Consider the following 21,696-nt stretch of genomic DNA (forward strand, 5'->3'; position numbering starts at 1 on the left):
TCATTGAGGCCTGCAGCTCACCCACTAGACTACACTGGCTAGCCAGTAATCCCAGAGATTCGCCTGTTTCCACTTCCCCATTGCTGTGTCTACAAGCAGACCACACTCAGGTTTTCATATGAGCTCAAGAGACTGAACTAACAGCTTCGTTCTTATAACAAGCACTTTAACCCTGAGCTATCTCCCCAGCCCTGCTTGTTTCTGGTTTGTTTTTGTTTGTGTTTGGTGTGTGTGTGTGTGTGTGTGTGTGTGTGTGTGTTTTGAGACAGGGTCTTGTCTGTATACTCCTTTAGGAGCTAGAACTCACCATGCAGGCCTGGCTAGTCTTGAATTCACAGAGATACAACTGCATGTACCTCCTAAGTGCTAGGACTAAAGGCATGCCCCACCACCACAAGGCGATTGTTTGTTTTGTGAGACAGAGTCCCACTCTGTGGATCCCATGCAGGCCTAGAACGCATGATCTTCCTGCCTCAGCCACCCTAGCGCTAGGATTACAGGCATATACCACCAGGCTCAGTCTGGTCCTGATTTTTCCACCTCACCCTGAGAGGTGGTTCCTGAGCATCTGAGAATCTTCTTTTTTGTTTGTTTTGTTTTTTGAGACAGGGTTTCTCTATGTACTAGCCCTGGCTGTCCTGAACTCACTTGTAGACCAGATCAAGGGGGTGGGGGGTAGGGATGGAAATGATTTTCCACTGGGTGTTACAGTTTAGCTCTTTTAGAATGAAATTGTTAGTATCAGACAGCAGTGGAGACTTGGGAGCTCCATAAGGCTGTGATGATACCAAACGTGTTACAGCACTGAAAATGGCTGGCAGGTAGGTCCAGTGAGATGCAGGCCTGGTGGTGTTTCACCAGCAGTCAGCACCAAGCTGCGGGTGATGGAGCAGGTTTCAGAGGCTGCCAAGGCAAGAGGATCTCTGTGAGTTCGAGGCCAGCCTGCACTACAGAGAGAGTTCCAGGACAGTCAGAGCTATTACACAGAGAAACCCTGTCTTGAAAAGCCAGAACCAAAACTAAACCAAACTAACAAACAAAAACAGAGGCTGCCAAGGCAGCTCCGCCACTGCTGCCTTGACTGACTGTCAACCCCTGGGCGTCCGTCCAGCAGCAACTCTTCCCCAGAATAAATAAGAGTCTCGGATAGTCATGGTGGAGGAATGGCAGGACCAAGCTAGCCAACCTTTATTTATAAACTTTGGGCAGGGGCTGGAGAGATGGCTCAAGGTTAAGAGCACTGACTGTTCTTCCAGAAGACATGAGTTCAATTCCCAGCACCCACATGGCAGTTCACAACTGTCTGTAACTCCAAGATCTGACACCCACAGACATACATGCAGGTAAAACACCAATGCACATGAAATTTAAAAAGTAATGAATTATTTTTTTTAAAAACACCTTGGGCAGGGGGAGGGATCTGTGGGTGGATGTGTCTGAACTGCTGGCGCTAAGGGTGCCAGGATACTTAGTATACATGCAGTGGTACAGGATACTTAGTATACATGCAGTGGTACAGGATACTTAGTATACATGCAGTGGTACAGGATACTCAGGATACATGCAGTGGTACAGGATACTCAGTATACATGCAGTGGTACAGGATACTTAGGATACATGCAGTGGTACAGGATACTCAGTATACATGCAGTGGTACAGTGCCTCATTTACATGTAGTAGCACTGGGTCCTATCACAAGGAGGAAAACACAGTACCCAATTAAGAACTTCTAGGTACCATTAAACATCATCTGCTGGGGGCTAGAGAGATGGCTCAGAGGTTAAGAATGCTGTCTGTTCTTCCAAAGGTACTGAGTTCAATTCCCAGCAACCACATGGTGGCTCACAACCATCTATACTGAGATCTGGTGCCCTCTTCTGGCCTGCAGGTGTACATGCAGGCAGAGCACTGTATACATAATAAATAAATAAATCTTTTTTTTTTTTTTTATTAATTTATTCTTGTTACATCTCAATGTTTATCCCATCCCTTGTATCCTCCCATTCCTCCCCCCCCCCATAAATAAATCTTTAAAAAAAAAAAAAAAGATCACCTGCTGAAAACTAGGATTTCCTTAGCATAGGGTGGGGTACTCCAGGAATCCCCAGGTGCTTGCTGAACAGTTTTTATCAGGAATGAGTTGGGCCTATAATCTTCCCTGAGGGCTATGTGATGATCTTTAGGGGACTTTGGAGTCCCCAGATCAGCGGAAGAGATAACCCTGCTGAGAAAGAGAGTCTATCATAACAGACTAAGCTCAGTGGGCTATCCAGATACTCCAGACTTCGATCTCTCCAACAGCACCCCACAAAACTCCCAGTCAGTTGTGCAGCAAGCTAAAAAAACTGAGTTTTAAACTGTAGCGCATGCCTTTAATCCCAGTACTCGGGAGTCAGAGGCAGGTGGATCACTGTGAGTTCCAGGCCATCATAGTCTACAACGTAGGTCCAGAACAGCCAAAACTATACAGAGAAACCCTGTCTTGAAAACCCCAAACAAAACACCGAGTTTTAGCATTTTTGGCTGCAGGGATGCCACAGGAAGAGAGGGAGAAGACAGCTGTAACAAAACCCTTGCTTTCTAGAGCTTTAGTCCAGAAACACTGATTAAACTTGACCATGTGGCTAAGATTACTCACCAAAAAATGACACAATTCTAAAACTAATTATCAGGAAAAGATTTGCAGAGGGTAGCAGTGCTCACATCAAAGTAACAAGGAGCCTCTCCTTGAAGAAGCCTAGAGACACAGCAGCTGGTCACTGTGACACAGCATGCATGCATCGCACCCCAGGGCAGCATCGCCATACATTATTCATGCTGCACACTTGCTGGTCCTATTTTCCAAGCGCATAATTGATAGAGGGGAGGTGCCTGGTTGCCTTCTGTAGAAAGCTGTCTTCTCAAATAAACTGAGCCATTACTGTTGACTCTGAGTGAGTTGTATTTCCTATACACCAGGAATTATATGTTTCTTAGACATTAGGTGAACTTAGAAAAAAATATCTTGGCTGGGTGTGGCGTTGTGTGCCTGTAGTTATGTAGCCTGAGCTACATATCGAGATCTGGGGTAAGCAGGGTTCTTTCTACTAGAAATGCATTTTGCTTTTCTTTCTTTGGAAAGAGGCTCTCAGCCAGGCATGGTGGCACACGCCTTTAATCCCAGCACTCAAAGAGGCAGAGGCAGGTGGATCTCTGTGAGTTTGAGGCCAGCCTGGTCTACAAAGTGAGTCTAGACAGCAAAGGCTACACAGAGAAACCCTGTCTCGAATAACCAAAAATGAGTAAATAAATAAATAAAATAAAAAACGAAACAGGCTCTCGTGTCTGAGGATGACCTTGAGCTGCTAACCCTTCTGCCTCTACCTCCCAAGCACTGAGATTACACATCTCTGCCACCATGCCTGGCCAATCTCACCAGATTTTGTGAGAAAGAAGAGCTGAGCTCGGTGGCGCATGCCTTTATTCCTATAGCACTTGGGAGGAAGAAGCAGACGGATCTCTGTGAGCTTGAGGCCAGCCTGGTCATTAAAGTGAGTCCAGGACAGCCAGGGTGACACAGAAAAACCCTGTCTTGAAAAACCAAAATAAAGAAATAAAAAAATAATTTAAGTAAATAAAATAAAATCAAGGCCTGCTTGGTGTGATGGTGGTACACATCTGTAACCCCAACACTCAGAAGACAGAGGAAGATGGTTAGTTCAAGGCCAGTTCAGCCGACATATTGAAATCCCAAAAAGAAACAATCAAACCACCAAAGTATGTAGCACATCAGGCTGTGCTTGTAGTCACAACACACAGGGAGCTGCATCCAGAGGATCACTTGCCCAGGACCACAAGGACAGCCTGTCCTCCCCCTACCCTCAAATCAAATTTTGATACACAAATTTCAAAATCAGTGCCAATAACACAGATTAAAGAAAGTATTTTCCAAAGATGTGGTGGGCAGCCTGGTCTACAGAGTGAGTTTCATAATAGCCAGGACTACACAGAGAAAACCTTTTTCAAAAAATCAAAAAAAAAAAAAAAAAAAAAAAAAGAAAGAAAAGAAAAAAATATATTTGTGGCAATTCTCATCAACCAAAGATGGAACTAGATGTTATCTGCAAGGTTACAGCACCTCAGCCTGCCGCCCAGTGGGTGGAAGAGCTCGGTGACTGAAGAAAGACCATGGCTGAGAAACAGCAGAAGCAAAGAGAGACTGTGGAAACCCAAATCCCTGCCCCAAACTCAACTCCACCCAACAATCTGAGCGAGGGGGAGCTCACTCTGCATAACACATGCTCAGACATCTTAGCCGTGCAATTTCACATGTACATATGGAAGAGAGGCCTGCTGGAAGGCAGCGTCCGGACGTGGGACGTGAACCTATCTGTCCTTTCCTTTTCCTGTCCTGCACTATGGAAAAAGGAGACAGTGCCTGAAGTGGTAACCCGCTCACACTGATGAAGCTCCGGGAAGGTTCCTTTCTGGCAGGCGGAAACCAGAATTGTAAATCAGACCCTTTAGTCTCAAAAACACTTTGTTTTCCACACCAACCTGCAATCTTTTGTTTTACTTATCTAGTGGAGGAACCAGCAAGTTCAACACACACTCCCCTGTCCAGAATAAAACAGGAAATGACACATAACTGAAGACTGCACTGCCATTTAAAATTTTACAAACAAAAGCCTAAGACTTCTGAACCTAGAAATAAAATTTAGACCACTGAGGGTTTTTGGGATTTTGGGGTTTTTGGTTTGGTTTGGTTTTTCAAGACAGGGATGGTTTCTCTGTGTAGACCTGGTTGTCCTAGACTCACTTTGTACACCAGGCTGGCCTCGAACTCACACTGACCGCCTACCTCTGCCTCTCAAATGCTGGGATTAAAGGCGTGCACCACCACACCCGGCTCCCACTGAGGTTTTTAATACCTAATTACTGTGTAGCATGCCAAAGAGCAAAACACAACCCTACATGTTCAGACCCCACGTAGTAGTACATGATTTACTTATTGCACTGAAATTCCAAGCCCAAGTCTTCAAAAATTTCAAGTCATAAAAGCTTTATATTAAACAGGACAGACCTGCAAATGCTTTTAGATTTTAACAGTGGCTATCACATACTAATAGGTCTTACTGGGAAGGCTTCTCTTTGCATATTTTTCCCTTATTAAGGTCACAATATAAACAAATACCCTGCCTGTAAGTGGAAAATATTAATCTTGCACTGTTTACTTTTAGAGTAATGGAGTTATACTTGATTATTGCAATAAATGGAATTGTATTTAAAAATAACTTTATTTAATGTAGCTCAAGAACAAAGCTCAAAAAATTTAATTTGGCCACACAGCTGGAAGATGCCAGCATTAGGATAAAATCTAGCTCTGTTTTAAGCAAAAGCCTGTATTTTGAAGACCCTATCACAAAATAAATAAATAAAACCAACCCCCCCCCCCAAAATGGAAGAGGGCAGTTGTTAGCTGCTGCAGGACCTGTCACAAGCTAATGGTTCATCGTTTTATTTTATTAAAGATGTATTTATTATTACATATACAGTGCTCTGCCTGCATGTACACCTACACATCAGAAAGAGGGCACTAGATCTCACTATAGATGGCTGTGAGCCACCATGTGGTTGCTGAGAATTGAACTCAGGACCTTTGGAAGAGCAGCCAGTGCTCTTAACCTCTGAGCCATCTCTCCAGCCCTGGTTCTTCATTTTAATAAATAACGGAGAACGGAGGCTGGTTGGTGATGCAGTCTCAGAGGCATGGAAGGAGTAAGTAGGGCATGAGAAGGGAAGGGACTTACCAAGTGAACCAGGTGCCGCAGCAGCCAACAACTCCCCTCTTCCATTTTGGGGGGTGGTGGTGGTTCTAGTTATTTCTTTTGAGATTAAGTCAACAAAATACAGGCTTCAGCTTAAAACAGAGCTAGATTTTATCCCAGTGCTGGCACCTACCAGCTGTGTGGCCAAATTAAGTTCACTGAGCTTTGCTGTTGAGCTACATTACCAGCAGAACCAGTTGGATGGTGGCCCATGCCTTTAATCCCAGCACTCGGAATGCAGAGGCAGGTATATCTCTGTGAGTCCAGGACAGCCAGGGCTACAGAGCGAAACTGTGTCTCAAACAAAACCAACAAAACAACAAAACCCGGGTGGACCATGACCACTGCCAAGTATCTAGCACACAGCTATGACCCTAGCCCTTAGGAGGCAGAGGCAAGAAGAGTGCTGTAAACTCAAGGCTAATTAAGGCTGCACAGTGAGACCTTGTATCTAACATAATAGCTAAGAAATACGCCCTTCCCAGGCTTGATTACATATGTCACCATGCACAAGCAGCTGCCAACTTTCCATGTTTGTGGTCTCTTCCCCCCCAAACAGATACTATTTTTAGACTGAGAAAGTAAATATAGGGGCCAGAAAGAGAGCTCCACTGGTGAAATGTGTCCCATGAAAGCAAGAGGACCTGAGTCTGACACTGAGCAGTGGTGCATGCTTGCAATCCCAGCACTCACGGGGTCAGCTGAGCAATGGTGCATGCTTGCAATCCCAGCACTCACGGGGTCAGCTGAGCAGTGGTGCATGCTTGCAGTCCCAGCACTCACAGGGTCAGCTGAGCAGTGGTGCATGCTTGCAATCCCGGCACTCACGGGGTCAGCTGAGCAGTGGTGCATGCTTGCAGTCCCAGCACTCACGGGGTCAGCTGAGCAGTGGTGCATGCTTGCAGTCCCAGCACGCACGTGGTCAGCTGAGCAGTGGTGCATGCTTGCAATCCCGGCACTCACGGGGTCAGCTGAACAGTGGTGCATGCTTGCAGTCCCAGCACTCACGTGGTCAGCTGAGCAGTGGTGCATGCTTGCAGTCCCAGCACTCATGGGGTCAGCTAAGCAGTGGTGCATGCTTGCAGTCCCAGCACTCACAGGGTCAGCTGAGCAGTGATGCATGCCTGCAATCCCGGCACCAGGAAGGCAGAGATGGGTGGATCCTTGGAGTTCACTGACTCAGCCAGCCAGCTGAATTGGTAAGCTTCAGGTTCAGTGAGAGACCCTGTCTCAAAAACTAAGGTGGGGAGCAATCTGGCCCCCACAAGAAAGCAGACATAACTACATGCACATGCACGGACATATACACCTCACAGATATGGACATATGCAAAAGTGAAAATACATGTATACTCAAAAAACATGCATGCATTCATAGTATCTTTGTATTTTTTTTATATATTTACAACCAGGACTGTTATACAGAGAAACCCTGTCTCAAAAAAATAAAAGTAATAAAATAAAAGAAATATTTACAGCTGGGCAAGGTGGCACATGCCTGCACATGCCTGTAATCCCAGAACTCAGGGAGGCAGAGGCAGGTGGATCTCTCTGTGAGTTCAAGACAGAAAGACAGTCTGGTCTACAAAGCGAGTCCAGGATAGCCAAGCTACACAGAGAAACCCTGTCTCAAAAAAAAAAAAAAAAAAAAAAAAAAGAGAGAGAGCCAGGTGGGGTGCTGCATGCCTGTAATCCCAGCACTCAGGAGGCAGAGGCAGGCGGATTGTGAGTTTGAGGCCAGTCTGGTCACCCAAGACTACACAGAGAAACCCTGTCTTGAAAAGAGGAGAAAAGAAAAATTACATTAAAATTTTTAATTTTAGGGCTGGAGAGATGGCTCAGCGGTTAAGAGCACTGACTGCTCTTCCAGAGGTCCTGAGTTCAATTCCCAGCAACCACATGGTGGCTCACAACCATCTATAATGTGATCTGATGCATACTGTATGCATAATAAATCTTTTTAAAAATTTTTTTAATTTTAGCTGGGCGGTGGTGGCACATGCCTTTAATCTCAGGACTTGGGAGGCAGAGGCAGGCGGATCGCTGTGACTTCAAGGCCAGCCTGGTCTACAAAGCGAGTCCAGGATAGTCAAAGCCACACAGAGAGACCCTGTCTCGAAACCCCCCACCAAAAAATTTAATTTTATATGTATGAATGCCTACATGTTATGTGTGGGTTCCACATGTGTGCCTAGTACCTACAGGGACCAGAAGAGGGCGTTGGGACTCCTGGAACTGGAGTTAGAGACCGTTGTAAACTACCACATAGGTACTGGGAATAGAACACAGGTCCTCTGAAAGGGCAACAAGCGCTCCTAACCACTAAGACCACTGTCTAGCCCTGCACTGTTGCTTTTAATAGCAACTCTCACTTGCATAGTCCAACATCCATCAATCAGTAAGTGGATAAGCAAAATATGGCAAGTTTTCTTTCTTTTTAAACATTTATTATTTTAGCCAAGCTGAGAAATTAGCTTAGGGCCCACAGATACTAGGGACAGCAGTCTACAATGAGTTGCACTCCCAGGTCTAATTTTAAAATTTCTGAAATGTTATGTTCTTACAATGTGACATATTCAGTGACTTGCAGCAATGGACTTCTGACACATGCCAAAGAACACAGCTAAACTTCCCAAACACACTCAGGGAAGGAAGGCAGACGCAAGGCTGTGCCCCGGTTCTGTGTGATGGGAGCAGGCACCAATGTACAGAAGGGAGTGTGGTGCTGCGGATGCCAGGGGGTGTTTTCTGAGACAAGACTACGGGAGACAGCCCTGAATGTCCTCTGTTCCTCAAGCTAGCCTTGGAATTGGAGCAATCCTCCTGCCTCAGTGCCCCCCCCCCAGCAAAAGCTGGGATTACAGGTTATGGTGGTTTGAATGAAAGCGGCCCCCACAGGCTCAGATATTTGAATGTTTAGTGGACTGTTCAAGCAGAATTAGGAGGTGTGGCTTTGTTGGAGGAGCTGTGGAAAGCCCATGCCAGGCTCCAGGTCTCACTTTGCTTGCTGCCTGGGTCAGGAGGTAAAGCTCTCAGCTACTGCCCCAGCCCCATACCTGCCTGGTTCTCACCGTGATGATAATGACTAACCCTCTGAAACTGTAAGCCAGCCCTAGATCAAATGCCCTCTTGTATAAGAGTTGCCATGGTGACTCTTCACAGCAATGAAACAGTAAGACAAAGGTGTTAGCCACCGTACCTGGTGAGGCAGTGGGAATTAACTGTGCCAGGCACAGTGGACACTTCGGAGGGCTGAAGTGTTCTCAGTTGGATCCGTGGTAATGGATCCAAGTGCTGCAAGGCATGGATTCTGTGCTGGGGCTATTATTCCTCAGTGAGGCCATTATAGATGTCAGTTCAGGCTCAGTCTTTTTTAATAAAATAAAGATTTTGATCTCTAAAAGGATGGAATTATAGGGAGCAAATGGCATTGAGGGTAGGTTTTAAAGGCTGGTTAGTCTCAAGTAGGCCAGTGCAGAGAGTAGCACTCCTAATGGCCTGGAGACTGAAAATGTCTTTGAGAGATTGAGACTAGCACGGCCGAATTGGCCAGCGTAATATCTTCTTAGACTGGCACTGCCAAGTGAAGTCGGGCAGGTGTGGCGTGTGGATGGTTGCGTGCTGCTATCACCCCAGCACTTAAGGGGGTAACTGGGCTCTTCTCCTTTCCTCTGCCATCACGCGCTGTGTATCAGACTCAGCTTCTCACTATGTCTTCTCATAAGACATTCAGAATCGCCGGGCGTGGTGGCGCATGCCTTTAATCCCAGCACTCGGGAGGCAGAGGCAGGCGGATCCCTGTGAGTTCAAGGCCAGCCTGGTCTACAAAGTGAGCCCAGGATGGCCAAGGCTACACAGAAAAACCCTGTCTCGAAAAACCAAAAAAAAAAAAAAAAGACTTTCAGAATCAAGTGATTCCCAGCCAAGAAACAAGAGCAAAACTGTCCTATTCCTCAGTGGATTTGGAGAAAGCTGGTAACAAAGTCAGGTATAAGAGAAGACACTGGAAGAGAGCAAAGCTGGGACCCTGAAGATTGAAACAGTGGCAAGACTGAGGGTTTATACTGAATCATGGTCACCGATCGATTCTACCAGACAGAGTTCAGCATTTTTAACCTGGAGACTTGGTCATGTCTAAATGAGGGGTGTGGTTTGTCCAGTAATAAAATGTAGCTGGGTGTGGTGGTGCATGCCTTTAATCCCAGCACTCAGGAGGCAGAGGCAGGCGGATTGTTTGAGGCCAGCCCGGTTTACAAAGTGAGTCTAGAACAGCCAAGGCTACACAGAGAAACCCTGTCTTAAAAAAAAAAAAAAACCAAAAAATAAAATAAAATGTAGAATGTTTAAAAAAAAAAAAAAGGTGGTAACTGGAAGATGGAGAGTTTGAGGCCAGCCTAGGCTACTTACTGAGTTCAAAGCCAACATGGATACACAGTGACATCCTGTTTCAAAAAACAAACAAACAAAACAAAAGGAAAAGGCATACAGAAAGGACCAGAAGTGAGAGGAACCAAACTGTGTTGAAAGATTTATTTTGACTATTGTCTTCTATAACTTCACATTTAACTGTTACCTTTATGTTTGAAACATAACTTCCATACCATATAACTCATGCAATTTAAACTGTATAATTCAGGTGTAGTGACACATGTTTATAATTCCAGCACTTAGGAGATGGAAGTGAGATCTACCCTTATTGGGGCTGGAGAGATGGCTTGGTGGTTAAGAGCACTTGCGGTTCTTCCAGAGGATCCAGGTTCAAATCCCAGCAGCCACATGGCAGCTCACAACTATTTGTAACTCCAGTTTAAAGGATCTGATACCCTCACAAAGACATACATGCAGATAAAACACCAATGAATATTAAAAAAAAAAAAAAAATCCTAGCCAGGAGTGGTGGCACATGCCTTTAATCTCATCCCTTGGGAGGTGAGGCAGGCAGGTCTCTGTGAGTTCAAGCCCAGCCTGGGGTACAGATCAAGTTCCAGGATATGTGGGGCTATGCATAGCAAGTTCAAGGCCAACCTGAGCTATATGGGTCCTCATCTTAAAAGTAGATAGATATACACATATGATTTGAATATATGTGTGTGTGTATCAAATACTGACTGTGTGGTTTGTAGTATATTCAGGGCTGATCTGGGCACTGTTCACCCTTATCTAATTTTAGAACATTTTCACTACCCTAAAAGAAACCCACAGTCAGTCTTCCCTGCCCCTCCTCATCTTCTGGTGACGCTTTCTCTTTTGACATTTCATATATTATATAATACGTAACACTTCGAATGTTGTACCTTTTACTTAGCATATTTGCGAGGGTCACTCAGGTAGAAGCACCCGCCAGTGTCTCACTCCTTCCGCAGCCCAGCAATAGTCCACTGTCCAAATCCACCATGTTCACTCACCAGTTGTTCCATTCATCACATGACTAATTTCTACCTTTCACTATTATGAAAAAAGTGATATGTACATTCATGTGCAAATTCTGTGTGAATCTGTTCTTTCTGGGCTTGGGATGAGTGCTGAGTCATACAGTAACTAGCCATTTGAGAAATTCTAAAAATAGCTTAAAACTGTTTTTCTTTTCTGTTTGGTTTTGATGCTGGGCCTCACACTGGTCCAGACCAACCTGGATCTTACTCTGTAGCCCAGGCTGTCCTCCCACACTGAAGTGTACATCTTACTTCAAGGCTACGATTACCACGTGAGCCACCCGTCCTGTGGATCGGGCTCCGAGGTCTCCTTTTCTCCACGTGGTCACCAATGCCGGTTACTATTATATTTTCAGTTAACAGGTTTCCTACAGGATGTGACTCTTTACCTAACTGTAGCTTACTTTTGAGGGGGCAAGACCATTTCTGTAACCCAGGCTAGTTTTAGAATCTTCCTGCACTGGCCTCCTGAGAACTGGGATTACAGGCATGAGCATCATACCCAGGGTTGCCCTAAGGGTAGATACTGTGTCTCCTCGTGTGCTTATCAGCCACTGTTAATCTTTTTTTTTTTTTTTTTTTTTGAGAAATTTCTATTAAGTACTTTGGGTTTTTTATTTTCTTTTTTTAGAGACAGAATCTCACCATGCACACTTTTAATCACAGCACTTGGGAGGCACAGGCCAGTGGATGTGAGTTCAAGGCCAGCCTGATCTACAGAGAGAGTTTCAGGACAGCTAGGGATACACAGAGGAAACCTTATCTCAAAAAGCAAAAAAGAAGCCAGGCATGAGTTCAAGGCCAGCCTGGTCTAGAAAGTGAGTCCAGGACAGCCAGGTCTATTACAGAGAAAAACACACACACACACACACACACACACAAAACCCACCCTACAAAAACAAACAAAAATCCAAAGTCCACAAAGGTAAACAAAACAAAAACAATTAAAAAAAAAAAAAAAAAAAAAACAGGGTCTCACTGTATAGTCCTGGCTGGCCTTGAATCCAGTGAACTCTGCCTGCCTCTGCCTCCCAAGCACGGCTGGCATGTGCCACCATTTCCAGCTACGTGGCTGGACCCATTCTATCACTGGGTTGTAGAGTTCTCTGTGTATTCTAGACTTAAATCCTTTACTATATGCATGACTCCAAAATGTCTCTTTCCCTTCTCTGAGTTGTCTTCTCTCATTAGGAGCCATCTGAGCTCCACTTTTGGCGACGTAAAAAAGGAGCTGACGCCACACCCCTGCTGGTGTGAGTGCCTGGATGTTCTTACACAGTAAGCAAGTGCCCCTGAGCTACACCCCACTTATTAAGGGTCTGAGTGCACTTCATTACTTGTTGATATAAAATCATCCCAGCACTATTTGCTGAAAAGACTTTTTCCACTGCCATGTTTTATCTCTCCCCACAAATTGTGTTTTTGTTTTTTGTTTTCTTTGGCAAACTCAGTAATCTCAATATTTCACAGGTAGCTTAGAAAAATCAGGAGTCCAAAGCCAGTATGGACTACCCAAATACATGAGACTTTCTCTCTCAAAAAAAGGTCAACTGATAATAAATGTATTTATTCCCAGCTCAGAATTCTTCTCCCATTGATCTAAAATATGCCTTTGTTGTACCAATCCCATATTGTCTTTTTGAAAGATTTAATTTTTTAAAATGTGTGTGTGTGTGTGTGTGTGTGTGTGTGTCTGTCTGTCTGTCTGTCTGTCTGACTGTGTGGGTACATATGAGTGCAGATGCCCAAGGAGTTCAAAACAGGGTATTAGGCCCTCTGGAGCTGAGGTTACAGTGTGGGTGCTAGGAACTGAATTTGCGTCCTCTGTAAAGACCAGTAAGAGCTCTGAACTGAAGAGCCATCTCCCTCCAGCTTGTCTCAGGAACATTTTTATCAGCACTGGGACTTGCCCTGGGCCCTGCACATCCTGGGCACGCATATTCTGCTTCTCACCAACACTCCAGTCCTCCTCACTCCAGTCCTCCGTACGTTGTACTGACTTCTCTATTTCTATGGTTATTTTTAAGTTTTTATTTGTTTTGGTTTGGTTTTTCGAGACAGGGTTTCTCTGTGTAACCTAGGCTGTCCTGGACTCACTTTGTAGACCAGGCTGGCCTCGAACTCACAGTAATCCGCCTGCCTCTGCCTCCCAAGTGCTGGGATTAAAGGCGTGCGCCACCACACCCGGCTATTTTTAAGTTTTTTTAAAGGATTTTTGTTTTGTTTAATGTGTATGGGTCTTTTGCTCGCATGTGTGTCTGTGTACCACGTACATACCTGGTGCCTGAGGCGGCCATAAGAGGGCATTGATCGCCCTGGAAATGGAGTTAGGAATGGTTGTGAGCCACCATACAGGTACTGGGAATTGAACAGGGTCCTCAAAAGACAAAGTGCCCGGTGCTATTCACTCCTGAACCATCTGTTCCATCCTTATTATTTATTTATTTTTATATTTTATTTATTTCATGTACATGAGTGCTCTATCTGCCTGTACACCTGCACACTACAAGAGGGCATTAGAGGGTGCAGATGGTTGTGAGCCACCACGTGGTTGCTGGGAACTGAACCCAAGACCACTGCAAGTGCAAACAGTCTCTTAAACCGCTGAGCCATCTCTCCAGCCCCTTATTATTTATTTTTTAAATCAAGAATTCTAGGCCATCCTCAGTTGCATCCCAGGCTGGCCTGGGCTACAGAAGACTCTCCCAAAAATTATGAGGTTGGTGTGTGTGTGTGTGTGGCTATGGATGCTTCCTAGGCTCCCATCTCCCATACAAATAGAGCCCTGCATTTGCTCCCATGCTTGTAATCCTAGCACTTAGGAGTGTGCGGGTATGTGCAGGAGGCCAAGGAGTTCAGTCTTCCTCTGCCAAATAATAAGTTCAAGATCAGCCTGGGATACAGGAAACTTTGACTGGGAAAAGAAGAAAAATTAATGTCAAAAGCCAATATTCTTTCCTTGCTCTCAGTATTAGCAGGGAAGTGTCAAGTGTCACCAAATGCATGACACTGATTTCCTGTGGATGTCCTTCATCAGTTTGAGGACACTCCTTTCCAGGCCTAACTTGGCAAGTTTTGGGGGTTTGTTTTGGTTTTGCTTTTTCGAGACTATGTAGCCTTGGCTGTCCTGGACAATCTCTGTAGACCAGGCTGGCCTCAAGCTCACAGAGATCTGCCTGCCTCTGCCTCCTGAGTGCTGGGATTAAAGGCGTGCGCCACCACCCAGCTGTTGTTTGCTTTTTGATCACAGAGGGTGGAGGTGATACGATCACACAGCTTTTGTAGTTTATTCTGTTTATTTAGTATGTTAGCACTGACTGACATCATATATTAAACAGAGCTCACAGTAATGGAACAAAGCCTACTTGGCTAGCCTATATTCTGCATTCTGTGTTCATGTACACATCTTACTCTGACACTAAATGATTAGCAGTGAATCTTCTGGAAGAAGAGCAATTTTACATAGTGGTTTTATTTTAAGGCTGCATGGTTCAGTTGGGTGGTGGTGGCACATTCCTTTAATCCCAGCACTTGGGAGGTAGTGGCAGGTGGATCGCTATGAGTTCGAGGCCAACCTGGTCTACAAAGCAAGTCCACAGAGAAACCCTGTCTCGAAAAACAAAAACAAAACAAAACAAAAAAAGATTGTATGGTTCTTAATTTTTTTTTCATTTATTTATTATTGTGTATACAGTGCTCTGCTTGTCTGTACACCTGCAGGCCAGAAGAGGATGTCAACTACATGATAGATGGTTGTGAGCTACCATGTGGTTGCTGGGAATTGAACTCAGGACCTCTGGAAGAACAGTCAGTGCTCTTAACCTCAGAGCCATCTCTCCAGCCGCAGTTCTTAATTTTTTATGTGTTCCAGCACTCTTGGAAAACTAAAAATCCTACCTTAGCCAGAATAATTGTAAGAGTCAAGCACAATAGTACACCTGTAATCTCTCATTTCTCTAGAGCCCGATGCAGGGATATTAGCAGTTCCTGATCAATATGGTAAGTTCTTGACTCAGAGTGTGTGTGTGGTGGTGGGGGTGGGGATTAAAAGAGGAAGTCATTGGTTAAGAGCCCATACTGCTCTTGCCGAGGACCCAAATTCAGTTCCCAGCACCCACACTGGGTAGCTCACAACTGCCTGTAGGCCTACAACTCCAGCTCCAAGGACTCCAATGCCTCCACAGCCACACATAGTCACACATGCATACCCACACAATACACATATGAAATAAAACAAATTTTTTAAAGAAGGCATCGTGTTCACATTGTATATGTCAACTTGCCTATGCGATCAATACGCAATGGTCTGAGCGGACACTAATTACTGCTGTGAAGGATTTGAGGGATGGACGTAGAAGACATTCAATCAAATAGACTAAGGCTGTCAGACACCGAGTTGCCACATACAAGGCCCTGGGTTTGCTCCCCATCACTACCAAGGAAAAAAACAGTAGTCCAAATCACAGGCATGCTAGCTCACGCCTGTAGTCCTAGCACCGAGGAGACTGACAAAGGAACTAGAACTGATGATTCCTGCCCTGAGAGGCAGAGGTTAGAGAGTCACACGTTCAAGGTTACTTGCCTACATCATGTGTTTAAATTAAGGCCATCCTGGGCTATATGAGACTCTCTCTCTCTCTCTCTCTCTCTCTCTCTCTCTCTCTCTCTCTCTCTGTCTGTCTCTCTCGATAGGGTTTCTCTGTAACCGCTCTGACTGTCCTGGAACTTGCTCTATAGTTCAGGCTGGCCTTGAACTCACGGAGATCCACCTGCTTCTTCCTCTCAAGGGCTGAGATTAAAGACGTGCACCACCACTGCCCTATCTCAAAGCGGGAACAAAATAGTTTTGTTTTGTTTTTTAAAGTTTAAGGCCAAGCAAGGAAAAAGGAAAAACTAGTGAATGTCTTTAATCCCAGCACTTGAGACAGACACACCTAGATCTCTGAGTTTGAGACCATCCTGGTCTACATAGTGAGTTCAGGGCCAGCCAGGGCTGCATACTAATCCCTATTTAAACAAAAGGAAAGGAGGAAGAAAGAAAGAAAACAGACGCTGGGCGTGGTGGGGCACGCCTTTAATCCCAGCACTGGGGAGGCAGAGGCAGGCGGATCGCTGTGAGTTAAAGGCCAGCTTGGTCTACAAAGCGAGTCCAGGACAGCCAAGGCTACACAGAGAACCCTGTCTTGGAAAAAAAAGAAAGAAAACAGAAACATTAGGGCCAACTGATTTCAAAAGAACAAACAAAACATCTTCCATGTGCCTACCTGGGGTATAGCTCGGTTGGTAAGAATGTCTGCCTAAGCATATAAGAACCCCTGGGTTCAAACATATTAGACTCAACTTAGTGGGTACATATGCTCCCAGCTACAAAAGTCAGCCTGAGGTCAGCCAGTGCTAAATAAGACCCTGTTCCAAAATAACAACAAAAAGGAACAGGTAAAAATGAGGTGTAATTAGGTAAGGCTTTTTCAAAGTTTGGTGGAGTGGTAGCATTGTTTTGACTGTTGGACGTGTTGGTTAAGAAAGGCTTTGGAAGAGCCGGGCATGGTGGGGCACGCCTGTAATGCCAGTACACCGGAGGCAGAGGCAGTCAGATCGCTGCGAGTTCCAGGCCAGCCTGGTCTACAAAGTGAGTCTAGGACAGCCAAGGCTACACAGAGAAACCCTGGAAAGAGACAGAGAGACAGAGAGCTGGCGAGCTTTGGAACCAGATACTGTGGCTCCCGCCCGCTTGCAAACCTAGTGTTGGGGAAGGGAGGTTAAGGCAAGAGGATTGTGGCTCACCAAGGCTACATACACAGTGCGTAGCAGACCAGCATAAGCAATAGTGTGATACCTTGTCTCAAAAACAAGTTCTTATCCCTCCCTGCCCCCCCACCTCCCACAAAGGTTTTAATTTGGCCCATTATTCTCTTTCAGCCCACATTTTGCATTTCTCCTACCACCCTTTGGGAAGGAAGAGCCTTTCAGACATCACCTTCGTTAGTCCCCGTGTGTGGGGGGAGAGCAAATATTCTCCACCACAAACTCCAAGCTCAGCAAAACATGCTCCGTAGTCTGATCAATACAAAGCCGGGCGACTTAAGAGGAAAAACCCACTGCTTCCTATTTTAGTTTTCAAGGAACAAAACAAAAGTCAGGTATAGTGGCTCATATTTGTAATCCTGCCACTGGGGAGGGAGGCTAAATCCGCCTTTCTTTTGGTTGTTGTATCGGTTTTATTTTAAGACAGTCCCACTGTGTAGTCCAGGCTGGCCCCAAATTTAACAGCCCTCCTGCTTTAGCCTCCAAGGTGCCAAGATGCAATTTTTAAAAATAGATAAAAGTAACCATACAGTCGTAATTAGCAAGAGGTTTATTAAATAAAACCCAAACGACCCACAGCTTTATCTCAGATCTTCCTAAAGCAATTCTTACTCATTTCTGCAAAGGCTCATTCTCTGGCACAAGAGCAGTGAGAAACAGAGCTGCTGGCACAAGCGCCGCGGGGAGGCAGGTTCATTGTCTGGTCCCAGCTTCCACCTGGCAGAAACTGGATGTACTGCTGAGAAATCAGCTCGGCTCATTAGCATGTCTTTATTCTACCAATGGGAGAGCGGGATGCCCTCCAATTCTGACACCTCACTCACTCTGCCACCACCAAAATCCCATCAGGTCCTCAAGCCAGGGGGGAAGGTGGTTAGAAATGGCTCCCCAGGGGGCTTGAGGACAGCAACAAATAAATAAACAAATAAATAAAGGAGATATAGCCCGGCCACTCGCCAGCAGCTCAGGCGGCTGTCCTCACTCAATTGGACTACTTGGTCATTTTCTTTCCTCTGCTGTCAAAACTCTCCTGCAATGCAAACGCTGAAGCTGACAGGATGCATATCATCTACCTTTTCAAGCGACGGTATGCGTCTGCAAATACTTTTGCCCCGTCTCCAGCCATCTCCTTGCCGGAAACTAGGAAAGGGGTACTCTGTCAGATTCGTACACGTTTCTGTTAACTTACTTTTCCTCCCGACAGCCCCTGGAAAAGCTAAGGGACTGCATAAGCAAGTTCGTCCTCCCCCACCCACCCTCCTCCGCACGCCCGCAGAAATCCACTTCTAACAGTCCCAGGCGCCTGGATGAGGCAGCCCGGGGACAACACCTGGCACAGGTGCCTGTCAGGGATGCGCCTCCAACCCCGCAGCCGCAGCATCGCCGCATCCCCGGCGGCGCGCGCCCCTGTCGCAGAGCAGATTACCACGGAGGACGCGAGGGTGACCTCGGTGACCCCCCCCCCCCGCAGGCACCTGCAGTCCCTCTGCGCAGCGTCGCCGGGGTCCGGGATGCAGGACAACCCCCGGCCCTGCATCCCGAAGACCTCCCCCCGCTCCGAGGCCGACTCGGGGCCGCCCCGGGCCACCGCGTCGCCGGCCCGCAGCATCCGACGCGCGGCCTCCCCTCCGCCCGGCCCGCGGCGCGCGCCCGGCCCTCACCGGACTTGGGCGGGTAGCGGTACACGGAATTGGATGGGATGTCCACCTCTTCCACGCCCGCGTGCTGCCGGCTCGTCAGGGCGCCCATGGCCGCTGCGATCGCGGCGTCGCCCGGCTCCGGTCTCCGAGCCTCAGCGCGCCGGCCGGCCCGCACGCCCGGTGCGGGGGTCGGCTGTCCGCCGCGGCCCGCTCGGCTGAGGCGCTGCGGCTGAGGCTGCGGGGAGCGGCCTGCACGGCGCGCACCATTCTCCGCCGGGCACCGCGGCGGCGCCTCTGCCTGAGGGGGCTGCGGGGCTGAGCCGGGGGATAGGGAGGGGGGCGCCGCCGCCTCGGGCCCGCGTGATGTCAGCGGCGGCGGGGAGCGCGGGAGGGGGGGGAACCGCGGCCGCTTCAGCCAATGGGGAGGCGGGGCGGGAGCGCCCCCGGCCCGGCCAGCCAATGGGAAGCGAGCTGCGGTCGGAGCCTGGGGCGCGTGCTTCGCGCGGTGGCTGCGGCGCGGACGCGGTACGGAGCTTAGCGGCAGCGACGGGCAAGGGTCCCGGTCTCCCGGAGCTACCCGGCCCAAGGCTGAGAAGCCCGGGCTGCGTCGGGCGGAAGAAGCGAGTCTCCTCCACGCCCGAGTAGTGTCCCCGTTGGATTATCGCGCTGGGTGCGCCTCCCCCGCGGGCCCCGGGAGGCCGGCCTCGAGCTCGCGCGCCTTTGTCCCTGAATCCCAAAGCGAGCCGCCCCGCCCTGGCAGCCAGAGCCCCACCTCCTCCGCATCTGTCGAGGTCAGACCCCAAAGGGAAACATCCACATCCCTCCTGCCCCTACTGCCTGAACCCCAAGTGCTCGGCCAACCTCACGTGCCAGATGTCAGCAAAACTGCATAGAGGATGCTGGGGTGACCCGCTAGAGTTTAGGTTTAGGCATCAACTCAACATGGTCACTTCAGCTTGTCTCTTTTTTGAACTATTCTCTGGAGACTTTGGAAAGGCTCAAGTGTGACCTCCAGTAGGGCAGACCTAAGGCTTACTTACACACACACACACACACACACACACACACAACGGTGGGGAGCTTGGGCAGGCAGAAGACGTCATTGCTCAGTTAATTACAGACATTTCTGTATTCGTGGATTTGATGAGGTTGGGGTTTCTCACCCCCTGCCCCCCCCCCCCGTGTGTTGTTTTTGTTTTTGTCTTTCTGGCTGGGAGACTGATCCGCAAGAATTTGAGCTGTTTCAACATGACTTCAACTTTCAACGACATACCCAGTAGTTTGAGGTCACACTACCCTTTTTTAGGTTTGTGAGCTCTGTGTGCTCCACGACCCAGGCCTTCCTGGCTGAGTTCCGAGCTCTCTCCCTGCAGTCCCTGGCCCTAACCACCAGGCTTCCAGATGTACCTTAGGGAGGGAGCTGGGGCCTCCCTCAGTACTCCTTTCTCTACACACAGGTCTGTCCTTGCTAGTGACAGGTGACAGCAGAATACCAGGGACAAGGAATCTGGAGCCAAACTAGGTGTGACTTCAGCCTTTGGGAGGCAGAGAAAGGAGGACCAGGAACTCAAGACTGCCTAACAAGTTTAAGGCTAGCCTGGGCTACATGAACTCTTGCTGGATACATAACAACAAAACCCACAAGCACACAGACAGACAGACAAAGCAGACACCTCAATCCTTTTTTTTTTTTTTTAAAGATTTATTTATTTATTGTTATTATTACAGTGCTCTGTCTGCATGTAGTCCTACAGGCCAGAAGAGGGCGCCATATCACGTTACAGATGGTTGTGATTCACCATGTGGTTGCTGGGAATTGAACTCAGGACCTCTGGAAGAGCACTCAGTGCTCTTAACCGGTGAGCCATCGACACCTCAATTCTTATGTTTGAGATGGGGGTCTCGCTGTGCTGCTCTGTTGATTACAGATCCTCAGCACTCTAAATTACAAGATCCTCTGTCTGGGGCTCTAGAGAGATGGTTCAGCAGTTAAGAGGTCTTGTGGGCTGGAGAGTTGGCTCAGTGGTTAAGAGCACTGTCTGCTCTTCCAAAGGACCCGGCTTCGATTCCCAGCACCCACACAGCAACTCACCACTGTCTGTAACTCCAAGATCTGATACCCTCACACCAATGCACATAAATTAAAATTAAGTAAAAACATTTTTTTAAAAAGACTTCTTCTTGTTCTTGCAAAGGACCTAAGTTTGATTGCCAGCACCCACATGGTTGCTCACAACCAACTATAACTCTGGTCCCAGGGGACCTGATTGCCCTCTTCCGACCTAGGCACAAGATGTTGCACATTGTGCACAAAAATATACATTCAACTAAATACTCATACCCAGCCGGGCGCGGGGGCACACATCTTTAATCCCAGCACTTGGGAGGCAGAGGAAGGTGGATCTCTGTGAGTTCCAGGCCAGCCTGGTCTACAAAGTGAGTCCAAGACAGCCAAGGCTACACAGAGAAACCCTATCTGGAAAAGCTGGAAGAAAAAAAAAATCTTCATCTCAGTTTTTTTGCCTAAATATTCCTCCCAGCCTCTGGTGGTACATGCCTGTAATCCCAGCACTTGGCAGGCAGAGGAAGGAGGATCATGTTTGAATGCCAAGGTCTCATGTAGCCTCAGCTGGCCTCAGACTCTTCTGTAGCTCAGGAGGATTTTCACTTTCTAATCCTCCTGCCTCCATCTCCAAGTGCTAGGTTTATAGGCATGCCCAGATGTGTCCAAGGTATTCAGTGCATAGGAGGCTGGAGATTGAAACCCAGGCTTTTGTGCTTGCTAGACACTGTACCCATTGAGCTACATTTCCAGCCCCCCCCCCCCAATATATATATATATATATATTTTTTTTTTTTTTTTTTTTTTTTTTTGAGACAAGGTTTCTCTGTGTAGCCCTGGCTGTCCTGCACTCACTTTGTAGACCAGGCCTGGCCTAAACTCACAGCAATCCGCCTGCCTCTGCCTCTCAAGTGCTGGATTAAAGGCGTGTACCACCATGCCCAGCTCCCA

At 47.3% G+C, this 21,696-nt stretch overlaps 1 protein-coding gene across 2 annotated transcripts in view; it reads right to left on the bottom strand.

The window, feature by feature from the left end:
* The window catches only part of Rnf157 (ring finger protein 157), a 72,296-nt gene extending 53,426 nt beyond the window's left edge, over positions 1-18,870 (bottom strand). For both annotated transcript variants that reach the window (XM_051159081.1, XM_051159082.1), the window contains exon 1: positions 18,705-18,870. In XM_051159081.1, the coding sequence (XP_051015038.1) occupies positions 18,705-18,792 (88 nt within the window). In that variant the 5' untranslated portion in view covers positions 18,793-18,870. The remainder of the gene's footprint in view (positions 1-18,704) is intronic.
* Between the last annotated feature and the right edge of the window lie 2,826 nt (positions 18,871-21,696).

The sequence above is a fragment of the Acomys russatus genome, chromosome 16 (genome assembly GCF_903995435.1).
Source record: "Acomys russatus chromosome 16, mAcoRus1.1, whole genome shotgun sequence".
In the NCBI taxonomy this organism is placed as follows: domain Eukaryota; kingdom Metazoa; phylum Chordata; class Mammalia; order Rodentia; family Muridae; genus Acomys; species Acomys russatus.